Below are 14706 nucleotides of genomic sequence, written 5' to 3'. Positions count from 1 at the left end.
TGCCTTAACAGTGTATTTAAAAATCACTTTCGGGACATGAGAGATACTTTACTTTTTGATTCTCGAATAGTGTATTCTCCAACATTTTCTGTATTTCAAAACAAATTGATTCTCCTCAAAGGATTGTTGCCTGCCATTCCGCAGGACCCGAGTCCAAATAGAATATTCATTCCAACTAGTAACAACAAACCCCACCCATAACAGTGTGCATCTCTTCAACCTGTAAAGACATGGACGTTTATTTTCTTACAAAGGACCTTTGAAATGCACTCCACATTGAATTGTCAAACTATTTTATTGCCAGGTAGTTTGCCATTTATTTACATTTTTTAACCAAGTGCAGGTTACAACTGCCCAAGGAGCATGTACATACAATGTATGTGAACTGAAGCATATGGTTCATGTGCTGACTGTGCAGTGTATAAAAACACAGATTATGGTTATTGTTGTTAAACAGTTCATTTGGAAATCTACCTCCTCCTGAGCATTTTTGAGACCTATGGAATATTTATATATGTATGGAAATTTGGAAAATGCACAAATAATGAATTTGTGAGCATTATGAGAGGCAATGTTTGATTATTTACAAAGTACTTATGCAGATCAACTCATTAGTAGTGCAGTATATTTCCTATTTCTCTGCTCCTGGCACAAATAAAGTTTACAATGGCGTAAATGGTGCAATCATAGCCCTTGGTTTCAAGTTATTGGCCTTAAGAAGCAGAAAATTTATGCTCAGGTAAGAATAGGAACCAGCAAAGAGTGAATGTGTGTATGTGTATGTTGGGGCAAGTGTGAGGGGAAGGTAGATGCATAACAGTGCAAAAGATATGGCTGACGATAAAGGCTCATGAGCAATAACGTGGTGGGAATAATCTAGTTGGGCATTGCAGAATAACAAGGAAAGGCAAAGGGATATTGGAGTTGCAGAATTGTAAAAGAGGACCATCAACCCACACATAGCTGGACAAATGAGACAGTTGATATAACAGTGGTTTCACTGACTACCTCAATTTCCACAGATGATATGTCAGAAAAAGATTTGCAGTGTTACTTGTTTTGTTATCATTCACAAGTCCCTTGACTTTTTGTCCATGAAGTTCTGATAATTTACGCTAAGCTGTAACGTGCAGAAATTATAAGTGAAAAGTTGCAACTGTAATAATATGATTGTGATATTCATACTGATTTCATGTAAATGAGAATAATTGACACACCATTGTATTCATTTCACCTTACATGCCTGACTGAAATTTTGCAGTGTTTTAACTACTAGACAACAATTTTGTAGATTGACATTATATGAATGCTGAAAAAACTCTCAGCACCCGTGAAGAGAGAAACATTTAGAGTTCAATATGACTCTTTTTCTTTAGAACTTTAATATAATTGTACATATGTACCACCGGCCAGAAGTTTGATTCTGATCACTACTGAGTTTCTTCACTTAGATATTTGATGTTTTCAATGTTGCAGCACATAAGGAAATGTTCACTACCCCACTCGATAAGAGTACTAGAATTTTTTCAATATCATGCATAAATACATAGTGCCTTGTTTACTCAATTACTGCTCTTAAGTTTTAGTTCATCTTTTCTTATGTTGATATGTAAGCTGCTGTTGAGATGCTTTGGGGCAGGGGGAAGAACCATTAGTCACTTGAAAATCTGAACCACTTCTCCCGTAAATATTTATTGATGTAGTCAACATAGCTGTTATGGATGATCAGCTCTGTAGGCTGGTTGTTCCTGCACAAGGTAGATAATGTGAGTAGATTTATTCCTAAACAAAAAAATAATCTTTTTATTGGCAATTTGTTAGTTTTGCTGGGCTGCGCACTCAAAATTTGCTCTCCTTAAATCTGCTGATCCATTAGGTGTAAAAGATTGCGGGACAGTTTGGTATGCAAAGTTCATCTGAAATAATTTTATTACAGTGTAATAGTCATGATTGTGGACTTACCTCCATTTCTTTCGGTCACGGTATATTGCCTTTGTAGAGTTACAATCTGCAACCCATGTCCACTCTTCACAGCTGCAGTAAAGATTGGCTCTGGTCTCTTCCTAGGATACAAAATTGCTGTGAATACAGCCAAATGGCACATTTTACCAGAACTGTTTTAATGTGAATGGAAAGTTCCATTTGCACTCTAGCTCTGACTTTAAATTTGTTTCAAATTAAAACGAATCATGTAAAAGGTGTAAAGAACTTATTGGAACATTAGCTGTTAGTAAAATCGCCTGCCTCCTGATAAGCAGTTTGAAGTTGGCTTGGATTTAGGTGATATTGATTCAGGATGTTGGAAACTGTTACGAAATTCCATTTGTAATTTTAGAATTCTCTAACACTTTCCAACATCCTGAATCAATATTATCAACTTTGCACCTGTTTCCTTACCCACTCTGCAGCATTGCAAAGGTATTGGGTTAAAGCATGATGTTTGCAAATTAAGTATTCAGATTTAAGATCCAAGATTTGTACAGTGAGATAGAATGGACTGGCCAATGGATGGAATTGGTTATATAAAACTTCCACAGGTCTGATTTGTAAACTGGATTACCACTCTTTGAGAGATGCAGTTCAATCTTAATCTTTACATAAATCAATGCATTGTTCAGAATATTGTGGAGCTGGGTTATAAGGGTTTTTTTTACATTGCAAAATTCAAATTTGCATTTGATTTCTGAAGGAATAGAAAAATACTGTTGATGCCTTTGAAACCTCATCAACTAAAACTACTATTGAACGGCCAACCTTTTAATTCCTTTATTTGATTCTGTTTTCACCCTTTCAAAAAGAAACTAGCTCTATCTCTAAGCCTAATTGCCTTAATCCACTGAGAATTGGAGTGTTTCTATGAGAAATAAATATTAAGTAAGCAATGGCTTATCTTGTTCTCCTCTGTTATCCTCTCGTACACAGGTACTAAATACTAAGCATGAACAGTTGTACAGAATGCTGAAAATTATCATGGAATCATTTTCACATTTTTCTATCTAATTGTAAACAAAATTATGATGCTAAAAAATAACTGAATGTAATCATTTATTTTGAACAGCATTGCTGATTTACATATGGGGTGATTTACATGTTTACCTTGGTACATAAAATAATTAATTTTGTGAACTTAAAGCATTACAAACTGCTTTGGTTTAACCAAAATAGCAAACTGTTATTTCATAAAATTATTATGATGTGTGAATGAATACTCATTTGCTGTGCTGCTGTCTGAAATTTGAGTTTGCAATAAAAATAACAAGCAGCAAACATAGACTTATCATAGGTCTCCTGAATTAGCATTGTTTTGTCTTTCTGTAGGGATGACTGGTCACGCAGAAGTAGTGAGAGTTGTGTACCATCCAGACAAAATCTGCTTTGAAAATCTTCTCAAGGTCTTCTGGGAGAACCATGACCCAACACAAGGTACTGTAATGAATAGACCAGCTCCTCATTATATTCCTAATCACTGCTGTGGTAATTAGTGTTTCAGTAACATGTTTAAATGAACCTTGAAACCACATGTGGTCCAAACAACGTGAAAAAAATGACAGGCAGAGTTTTTTTTAAACATTGAAACAATTGAACCAGAAAAAAATATTGTGACTGCTTAAATCCGAGGGTTAACATTGCTTTTTTCCTCAGCTCAATGGAAATTATTGACACTGTTCATGTGAAACTCTGCAGTTTATTTCACCTCCCAGCTTTCAGCAGTGTTATTTAAAAGGCAACTTTTTTTTATTAATATGAGTCCGCACTTGCTTTTGTCAGCAACTAAAGGCAATAAATCAAGTCCAAATAACTAACATTTACTAATAGTCCCTATGTCATAAAGTCTTTGTGACCCCAGTTGATTGATACTATAAAACAAATGATGGGTATGTAACTGTTGTAAGGAGTGTGGTTGCAGTATTTAATCAGCTGAAAATTAGATTTCTTGTACAGTTTTCATACTTTGAATTAGAGTGAAAAATGATATTAAAAAGCTGAAGTATTAAAAGGTACAATAATGGAAATGTATCAAGTTATAAAACATTTTGTTATTCTTAGTGTTCCTTTAAAACACCTATCCCTATCATGTATATGATAAACATGAGCAGTCACTTATGGAGCTGACAGTCAGAAAGATATTTGCATAATTCAGGAGATTCAAGAATTAATTATTAGTATGTCCTTTATGTTGCTGGTTAACCTCTGGATGTTTTTGAGCCTATTTTCTGATTATTGCAACCATTTTCTGGCCTCTAATGACAAGTGTTAGCCTGTGTTACATTTCTTTTGGCTGCTCGTGGCTGCAGTCTTGGGTAGTGTATAGAGCTACCAAAGGCCCAGAGTGGGAACAACCAAAAAGACAAGACAGTGCAGCAAGAAGGTGAAGAGGGAGCAGGAGAGCACTGTACACAAGGCACATTGCACATCCTTAGGGAACACATCTTCACAGTGAACTCCACTGGATAAAATGTGTGATGTGCCTTACTTCACAAATAAATCTGTCATTGAAGTAACCACAGATCTAGCCTACAACCAAGCAATAAGCAACACTGCTTTTGAATGTTACTTCACTGTGACCCTCATTTCTTATGTAACAGGATCTGTTCAAGCTGCATTCTGAATTTTGTTTTCAGGTGACAATGTCAACTAGTATGTTTACGAAGCATCCAAAGATGTTACAGAGGAGTGTTACTGAGCTGGACAGATGACCAAAGGATAGGTTTTAAAGAGTCCTTATTGATGGAAAAATTCTGTGGGAATAACGATCTCAGAAATTGCCTCACTATACGTGCCAATAAATTCAATTCAATTCAATTCAATGTGGCAGAAAAATACTGTGACCATGTTGGATCAGGATAAGATTCAGAAGCAGTAGAGAAAAATACTTCAACCCATTGATGCATTGCATCCCAAATTACTGTATACTGCAAGCATATGATATTTTAAATTTTGAGTTAACATCAGAGGATTACCACTATGGTATGGATTGCCATGTGTTATGCTGTGCATGAAAATTGTAGAAAATTAGGTGTAAGCTACACTTAGATCCTTTATTAAATTATACATTAAAAAGTCACAGTTACTGTTCTCAGCCCCTGATAACTGTTGGTCAGAAAGTGTGCTTTATGGTCTGACAATGCAGTGATGTTATGAATCAGAGTTTCTGTCATAAATTCTTCATAGTCTAGCCTTTGCCACTTTTATTTCTAAGTTTATATCACCATCTTAGCTGTGTGCAGTTGCCCATTCAGCCACAAAGGAACAGCTGATATACAAGGAAGATTTTTGTTTGCTATCACCATTTCACCAGTGTTATGACATGGGGTAAACCCCCTCCAGCTGCTAATTTAAAACCAGCACCAGAGAAAATCTGTGAAAATTCAAGAGGCCAAGAAATTTAAAGTAAACATTAACAATTTTATTTCTTCAACTATAACAGAGAATAATTAACTAGCAACTATTTACAACTCCTTTCTCTAACCTATCTTTTACCTTCTCCTTTTACAATACTACTCCGATAAAGCCCCTGATTAAGATTTACCAAAAATTCAAATTTCAAAATCAGCCAGCAGTTGAATCTGGTCTTTGTACCTTCCTCTGTCTTCTTTTCTTCGTCTTAGGGATTATGTTTAACGCTGATAGATAAAGGTACCTTTAAGAGAGCTATTCTGTGGGCAGTATGCATGTGTTGGTAGCTTGGCAGTTCTCCCCTAACTGTTCGATTTTCCCGGTCTTATACCCCCAAAGCATCGGAATGTGTCATTGGCTTTTAATATTGTCAATGTATTAAATTCAAACTTGGTTGGAGTTTGGTATTTTTTTGGGGTATAATTTAAACTGATTGGCCCAATTCAAATTTGTATTTGTTGTCTCCAGGCAACCATCTACACTAGCTGCTGGACCAAAAGGTTACATTGCATCTTGTTCAGAACACTTGGTGTTGTCAGGTAGTTCTGTTAGCTTTTAACTCTCTTAAAGGTATAGTGCACTCACATCTTCACAACACCAGTGAGATCAAAACTGGCAATAGGGATGCTGGTGAATTTTAAATATGATGTCACTAATCTTTCATTACTTCCTTTGTCTATAGTCTGTTTGTACATAATACTAACTTATTAACACTGTCAGCAGATTATCCCACACTACCAAGCTGCTTTTTCTTGAAGCTAGGTCAAGTGAAGACTGTTTGCTCCGTTCATGTGTTTTATAAGCGTAAATGTCAAGAATCTGTAATGGAAACATTTGGACTTAATTTTATTTTTATTGAAAAAAATGACATGATATCAGATTGCTTTTAAAAAATAAGTGCATTAGAACTAATATACTTTACATTTTCCTGCTTGTTCCTCTTAGTGACCTGCAGGGTTTTTTTTATGCTTCCCTTTACAAGTATTTATTCAATTCTCTTTTAAAAACTACTATCTTCATCCACCAGGATTTCAGGGAATACATTCCACATCATAATGGCTCATCACATGAAAAAAATCTTCTCCTCTCCTGTTTCTTTTGCTCAATATGTTAAATCTGTTTCCTCTTGTTGCTTTACTCTTCATATTTTCTTCGAAAAACTGGATGGATTTTCTTGTTTTTTGTCCTTTGTGTGTTCAAACAACTCCATGTGATTTTGAGCACCTCTATTAGCTCTCAATTTAATTTTCTCTGCTTTGAGAAGAAAAATCTCAACTTTTCCAGTTTTTTTACATAACTGATGTCTCTTATTCCTGTTAATATTCCATTTGAACTGTTACAAATTTGTTTATTTTAAACAGATGAGAGACATTATTGATGCTGCTTTTGTGTACTGGTCCCTGTCAGTTAGCTTTCACACACAACTTTACAATCAGTTTGCTGCACATTATTTTATAGAGTAGGGTTTAATTCATGGGTGGCAAAGGCTGCACAGTGCATCAAAGCATTGCATGGAGCAGTGTAGAATTCTGTCACTTGTATTGACAAACCTCCAGATAATTCAAATTCTAAATGTATGAAGACATATTTCAGTGTAAAACGTTGAGTGTAAATGAAGAATAATTTTGAGAATATTATTCATTTAATATTGCATTTTAAATTATATTGATTTTTACTCTCGACAGCTGATAGTATGTAAATAAGCCTGATTATTGCTGTACTCCCACTCTCCTTGATTGAGTACTACAAATGGAAGACAGGTAGAAGACAACAGCTCAGACTGCTTTCTCACTCATGTTGTAAAGGTGAATATTTAGGAAATTAATGGTTATATTCACACAGAAGTAAAATACCACTGATACTAGGCATCATTTTATTTTACTGGCCAGATATTTCAATGAGACAGTGGCCACTGGCAAACACGTTGGAGGTAAGCCAGCCTCTGTTGGCCCAGAAGGCACGATCATTATTTTGCATTCATCAGTGAGGGAGGATGAAAGAACTGACAGACAATCAGATGGCCAGCAACTCCAGCAATGCCACATTGAGTCACAATGAGTCAATGGGACAACAGGTATTCCCTGAGGAGAAGGGTAGGAGTGACAAGAGTACAAAGTAAATGAGATCACCTTGTCTTGTGAGGTCTGCAAAAGGAGTGACCAAGGTGGTTGTTCTGGTGGTGGGGAATGGATAGTAAGTAGGGCTCATTTCAACTGAGGATGTCTCCACTGGACAAAGACTTCTCATACAGACAGCCACCACCAGGGTTTACTGGGTATAATACCAGAAATGGTGAGCTAAGGACCTTAAATGACAATTAATTGATGCCCCCAGCATTCCACCCAATTTTACACCCCTTACCTGTCAGCTTGTTCCTGGCAGATTGTATCATCAATGTGAAGTCAGTTGGATTCTATTCATATAGCCTAAGTGCAGGTAAATAACTAAAACCTGTAAGGAATTAGATAATGAAGCCAGTGTGACTAAGAGGAAGAGTAGGCAGGGAGTAGATGATGAACACAAATGGACAGGTGGTCTGAGGCACATTTGTTTTAATGCGAGAAGTGTAGTAGGTAAGGCAGATGAACGTAGGGCTTGGATTAGTACCTGGGAGTATGATGCTATTGATATTACTGAGACTTGGTTGAGGAAAGGGCAAGATTGGCAACTAAATATCCCAGGATACAGATATTTCAGGTGGGTTAGAGAGAGAGGTAAAAGGGGTGGAGGAGTTGCATTACTTGTCAGAGAGGATATCACAGCTGTGCTGAAGGAGGGCACGATGGAGGACTCAAGCAGTGAGACAATACAAGCAGAGCTCAGAAATAGGAAGAATGTGTTAACAATGTTGGGGCTGTTCTATAGGCCTCCCAACAGCAAGTGTGAGATAGAGGTACAAGTATATAAAGAGATTATGGAAAGATGTAGGAGCAACAGGATGGTGGTGATAGGAGATTTTAATTTTCCAGACATTGACTGTGATTCACTTAATTTTAGAGGTTTAGATGGAGCAGAATTTGTAAGGAGCATCCAGGAGGATTTTATAGAGCAGTATGTAAATAGTCCAACTCGGGAAGGGGCCATACTGGACTTGGTATTGGGGAATGAGTCAGTCTAGGTGGTTGAAGTTTCAGTAGGGGGTTGCTTTGCGAATAGTGATCACAGTAAATAAGTTTCAAAATACTCTTGGACAAAGACGGGTTGGTCCTAAAGGAAGAAAGTTAGGGGAAGGCCAACTATAACTAAATTCAGCAGGAGCTGGGGACTGTGCATTGGGAGCAGCTGTTTGAAGGGAAATCCACATTTGATATGTGGGAGGCTTTTAAAGAGAGGTTGACTAGAGTGCAGGACCGACATGTCCTTTGAAAATGAGGAATAGAAATGGCAAGATTAGGGAACCATGGATAACAGGTGAAATTGTGAGATTAGCTAAGAGGAAAAAGGAAGCATACATAACGTCTGGCGACTGAAAACAGATAAAGCTTTGGAAGAATATTGGGAAAGTAGGACCAATCTGAAATGAGGAATTAAGAGAGCTAAAGGGTCATGAAATATCTTTAGCAAACAGTGTTAAGGAAAATCCCAAAGCCTTTTATTTGTACACAAGGAGTAACAGGGTAACTAGAGAAAGGGTTGGCCCACTCAGTGACACAGGAGTAAAGTTATATGTGGAGTCAGAGAAAATGGCTGAGATTCTTAATGAGTGCTTTGCGTCGGGATTCACCAAGGAGATGGATATGGCAGATGTTAGGGATAAATGTTTGATTACTCCGGGTCAAGTCGGCATAAGGAGGGAGAAAGTGTTGGGTATTCTAAAAGGCATTAAGGTGGACAAGTCCCCAGGTTCGGATGGGATATATCCTAGGACAGATGTTAGGGGTAGATTCTTTACTCAGCGAGTCATGAGTTCATGGAATGCTCTGCCAGTAGCAGTGGTGGACTCTCCCTCTTTATGGTCATTTAAACGGGCATTGGATAGGCATATGGAGGATAGTGGGCTAGTGTAGGTTAGGTGGGCTTGGATCGGCACAACATCGAGGGCCAAAGGGCCTGTAAAGCGCTGTATTTTTCTATGTTCTATGACTGGGGGATTGCTAATGTTGTCCCCTTGTTTTAGGAAGGGATAATCCAGGTAATTACAGACCTGTGAGCCTGACATCAATGGTAGGGAAGCTACTGGAAAAGGTACTGAGGGATAGGATCTATTTACATTTGGAAAAAAATGGGCTTATCAGTGATAGGCAGCATGGTTTTGTACAGGGAAGGTCATGTCTTACCAACTTAGTAGAATTCTTTGAGGAAGTGACAAAGTTAATAGATGAGGGAAGATCTGTAGATGTCATATAATGGCATTTACAGTAAGGCATTTAATTAGATTTCCCTATGGTTGGCAGATGGAGAAAATGATATGGCATGGGGTCCAGGGTGCATTAGCTAGATGGATAGACAACTGGCTGAGCAGCAGGAGACAGAGAGTAGTAGTGAAAGGGAGTTTCTCAAAATGGAGAACTATGACCAGTGGTGTTCCACAGGGATCCGAGCTGGGACCACTGTTGTTTGTGATATACATAAATGATCTGTGAGGAAGGTATAGGTGGTCTGATTAGCAAATTTGCAGATGACACTAAGATTGGTGGAGTAGCAGATAGTGAAGGGGACTGTCAAAGAACATAGCAGAATATAAGTAGATTGGACAGTTAGGCAGAGAAATGGCAGATGGAGTTCAATCTGGGCAAACGCGAGGTGGTGCATTTTTGAAGATCCAATTCTAGAGTGAATTATACGGTAAATGGAAAAGCCCTGGGGAAAATTGATGTACTGAGAGATCTGGGTGTTCAGGTCCATTGTACCCTGAAGGTGGAAACACAGGTTGATAGAGTGGTCAAGAAGGCATATGACATTCTTTCCTTCATTGGATGAGGTATTGGAGTTGTAGGTCATCTTACAGTTGTATAAGACGTTGGTCAGCCACATTTGGAATACTGCGGACAGTTCTGGTTGGCACATTACCAAAAGAATGTAGATGGTGACAGTGTAGAGGATGTTCGCCAGCATGTTACCTGGTATGGAGGGCGGTAGCTATAGAGAGGTTGAGTAGATTAGGATTATTTTCATTAGAAAGACGGAGGTTGTGGGGGTACCTGATTGAGGACTACAAAATCATGAGAGAGAAATGAGAGAGTGGATAGCAAGAAGCTTTTTCTCAGAGTGGGGAACTCAGTTACTAGGGGTCATGAGTTCAAGATGAGAGGGGAAAGGTTTAAGGGAAGTTCTTTATGCAGAGGATTTGGGTTCCTGAATGCATTGCCAGCGGAGGTGGTAGAGGCAGGCACAGTAGCATCATTTAAGATGTTTCTAGACAGATACATGAATGGGCAGGGATCAAAGGGATACAGATCCTTGGAAAATAGGCGACTGGTCTAGATAGATGATAGGGATTGCTGCAGGCTTGGAGGGCCAAAGGGCCTGTTTCTGTACTGTAATTTTCTTTGTTCTTTGAAGGGGAATTTGCCAAAATTTAATTCTGGTAAAACAAGAGGCTTTGTTGCATTATTACATGCTTCTACTGCTGTAAGGTGATGCAATCCATGCAAAGCAATCTCAGGAAGAAGCTGTCAGCTTGCTGGGCTGTCAAGGAACATATTCATCTGTTTAATTTTGACAAACAGCCAATTACTATGTTAATACTTCATTAACATTAGGACTGAGGATTTGGCATCAGTGAACATGGACTTAAATAAGTATGCCAAACAAACTTTGCCTGGCCAGATCTTGACTCAAAAGTGCAACTGATCACATTACCAATATATGACTGACACTTATTGTGTACTTGTACAGTAAAATTATTTTCTTAATCAAAAATAAATTACAGGGGGCTGTGGGATGAAGGCCGGGTCCACATGTCTGTCAGAGGAAAAGTCAGTGACCAGTGATTAGAACAAAGAACAAAGAGATATACAGCACAGGAACAAGCCCTTTTCCCTCCAAGCCTGTGCTGATCATCATGCCCTAACTAAACTAAAAAACAAATCTTCTGCCCTTGTTTGGTCTATATCTCTCTATTCCCTCCCTAGTCATGAAAGCATCAGATACCTCTTAAATGTCGTCAACATGCTGCTTCCACTACCTCTTCAGGCTGTGCATTTCAGAGTTACCACTCTCTCTGTGAAAAAAACTTCCCTCACACATCTCCCTAAGACCTGCCCCCTCTCACTTTTAACCTGTGCTCTTGTAATTCAAATTTCAAACCTGGGGAAAATCCTCTGATTATCTACCCTATCTATGCCTCTCATAATTTTGTAGACCTTTATCAAATCTCCTTTCAGCTGCCATTTTCCAGTGAAAACAATCCTAGCCTTTTCAACCTTTACTCATATCCAATACCCTCAAGACCAGGCAAATCCTGGTGAACCTTCTCGGCACTCTCTCCAAAGCTTCCACGTCTTTCTGGCAATGTGATGACCAAAACTGCACGCAGTACTCCAAGTGCAGCCTAAGAAGGGTTATATAAAGCTGCAACATGATTTGCCAACTCTTGTATGCCATGCCTCGGCCGATGAGGGTAAGCATGCCATAAGCCGCCTTAATCACCTTGGCCACCTGTGTTGCCACGCTTAGGGAACTGTGGACCTACACGTCCAGATCCTTCTGCATGTTAATGTTGCTAAGGGTTCTGCCATTTACAGTATAATTCACACCTAAATTCGATCCACCAAAATGCATCAGCTCACATTTGTCTGGATTAAACTCCATCTGCCATTTCTTTGCCCAAGTCACCAATCTATCAGCAACTCCACCAATCTTTGTGTTATCTGCAAACTTATTAATCAAACTATCCATGTTTTCCCCCAGGTCATTTATATATACTATAAACAACAGAGGACCTAATAATTAGATTAGATTAGATTAGATTAATTATAGTGTGGAACCAGGCCCTTCGGCCCAACAAGTCCACACCGCCGCGCCGAAACGCAACCCACCCATTCCCCTACATTTACCCCTTACCTAACACTACGGGCAATTTAGCATGGCCAATTCACCTGACCTGCACATCTTTGGATTGTGGGAGGAAACCGGAGCACCCGGAGGAAACCCACACAGACACGGGGAGAATGTGCAAACTCCACACAGTCAGTCGCCTGAGGCGGGAATTGAACCCAGGTCTCTGGTGCTGTGAGGCAGCAGTGCTAACCACTGTGCCAATGTGCCGCCCACTGATAGAAAATCCCACCTTCTCAAACTGCTGGCTAGGCAGATTGACCAGTAACTGTAACAGTCCCGACACAGTCATACCTCCATAGTGGGTATTGATCGGACAGGAGGGAGATATAGGAAGCAGGCCCAGGATAGAGACCCAGGAGAGTCTGAGGCAGGAGGCCCAGGGTGGAGGCAGGATGAGTCCAGATATTTTGTGATGGAGGATGTGGAGTTCTTTGACTAAGCAGTGTTTGTCCAACCTAGGGAGGGGGTCATTGTGTATAAGTAGGTGGCTTTCAAAGTCTAAGTGGATAGAAAAGAAGAGAGCACTTTCTTATGGGGCAGGGGGGTCATTCCTTCATGCACAAAGAGGACCCTCCAAAGATACTGATCCCCTTTCTTACTTGTCATTTCAAAAACTTAAAAAAACAAAAATATTCCTGATGAAGGGTTTTTGCCTGAAACATTGATTTTCCTATTCCTTGGATGCTGCCTTACCTGCTGTGCTTTTCCAGCACCACACTCGCAACTCTGACCTCCAGTATCTGCAGTCCCCACATTCACCTAGCTTCAAAAAATAGTCTGCCCACTCCCACCAAGCAGCCCACCTCCATTGTGTAATGGTATGACAGGATAGTAAATATTAATTATTTACTCATGTTGGGTATGCTGCCAAATTTGGTGCCTGCCCACACTCAAATTTTATTTGGGTGAGCTTAGAGGTAGGTTATGAAGTGGTGGGCTAACCACCCAAAGTATAACATGATTCCCACCAAATTGCACACATGGTGGCGACATGTAATGTCCAGCTTCAAAGCTTCATTTACTAGTGCAAAGTACACTGGCTGTGGCCAGCCGGCTCGGAGTCCATTCTTAAGTGAAGAATCTCCTATTTTTTTTATTCCTGAACTGGGGAGATTCTAATCTCCTGGTTATGTTTTTTGTAATCCCACACTACTGCCAAACAGCAGTATTGCTTAAAGATCCTGGTTTTATATATATAATTTGCATTTTTTTGCACAGTACCCTGGCTGTAGCCAGCCAGCTTGAAGTCAGTCCCTGAACTGAGGAAATTCTAAATCTCCTGCTTATATATATTTTTTCCAAACCCTCTACACTACCACTAAATAACGGCAGTGCCTACTTTTCCCCAGCACCCATGTCATTATGTGCAGGTGTAGGACATGATGAAGAAACAACGAGTGCAGAAACCTTTATTCATATTCCACCACCAGGAATAAAAGTGGCCAATGACAAGAAGAGCCCTTCTCAACAACAGTGCTTAACTGATCGAAAAAATGGAGGGGGCGGTGATAGAGATTAAATCAAAATAGAGTCGGAGGGGGAAATAAAACATTCCATGCCCAGCTGTGCCCACCTCTTTCTGAAAACCTCAACGGTGTTGTTAGACACTGTGTGCTCCTTCTCCAGGGACACCTGGGCCTGAACTTAACTGCAGAAGAGGGGCAGGCAATCAGCCATAATTACCCCTTCCACAGCCCACAGCCTGGACCTGTTTATGGCCAGCCTAGATCCTGGTTACATGTCTTTTAATCAAGGGAACTCTTCCCTACAGTAACATACTGGCTGTGACCAGCCAGCTCAAAGTCAGTCCTCAACTGAGGAGATTCTACTCACCTGGTATTTGTTTTTGTTTTATTTTAAGAGATTCTAATCTTCTGGTTATATGTGGTGCCCACCTCTCCCTGAAAACCTCAAGGTTGTTGATAGACACTGCGTACCTCCTCTCTAGGGATACCTGGACGCGGACATAACTGCAGAAGAGGGAAAGGAAGATCCTTTTTTTAAATTAACCCCCACACTACCGCCAAACAGCAGTAGTGCTTATTTTCCCAGCACCCATGTTGTGTGTGTGCAGGTGTAGGACACAGTGAAAAAATGAGTGTAGAAAACTTCATCCATATTACAACACCAGGAAGAAAGGAAACACCCAGGTAGCCTGTGACAAACAGTGCCCTTCTCATCAGAGGGTAATGCCCAAGCAGTTGAAAAAGTGAAGAGAGGGTAGGGATTAAACCAAAATTGAATCGAAGGGGGAAATAAAACACTCCACACCATGCGGTGCCCACTTCTCGCTGAAAACCTCAAGGG

At 39.6% G+C, this 14706-nt stretch overlaps 1 protein-coding gene across 3 annotated transcripts in view; it reads left to right on the top strand.

Annotated features, from left to right (window-relative positions):
• Positions 1-14706, top strand: part of msraa (methionine sulfoxide reductase Aa) — a 505366-nt gene that overhangs the window by 376873 nt on the left and 113787 nt on the right. For all 3 annotated transcript variants that reach the window (XR_011954689.1, XM_072557547.1, XM_072557557.1), the window contains exon 4: positions 3319-3423. Coding sequence is in view for 2 of the 3 variants with exons in the window: in XM_072557547.1 (XP_072413648.1) it covers positions 3319-3423 (105 nt within the window). In the remaining variant the exon portion in view is untranslated. The remainder of the gene's footprint in view (positions 1-3318; positions 3424-14706) is intronic.

Source organism: Chiloscyllium punctatum, chromosome 3 (genome assembly GCF_047496795.1).
Source record: "Chiloscyllium punctatum isolate Juve2018m chromosome 3, sChiPun1.3, whole genome shotgun sequence".
NCBI classification, from domain to species: domain Eukaryota; kingdom Metazoa; phylum Chordata; class Chondrichthyes; order Orectolobiformes; family Hemiscylliidae; genus Chiloscyllium; species Chiloscyllium punctatum.
This window is presented reverse-complemented; position numbering and strand designations above follow the sequence as displayed.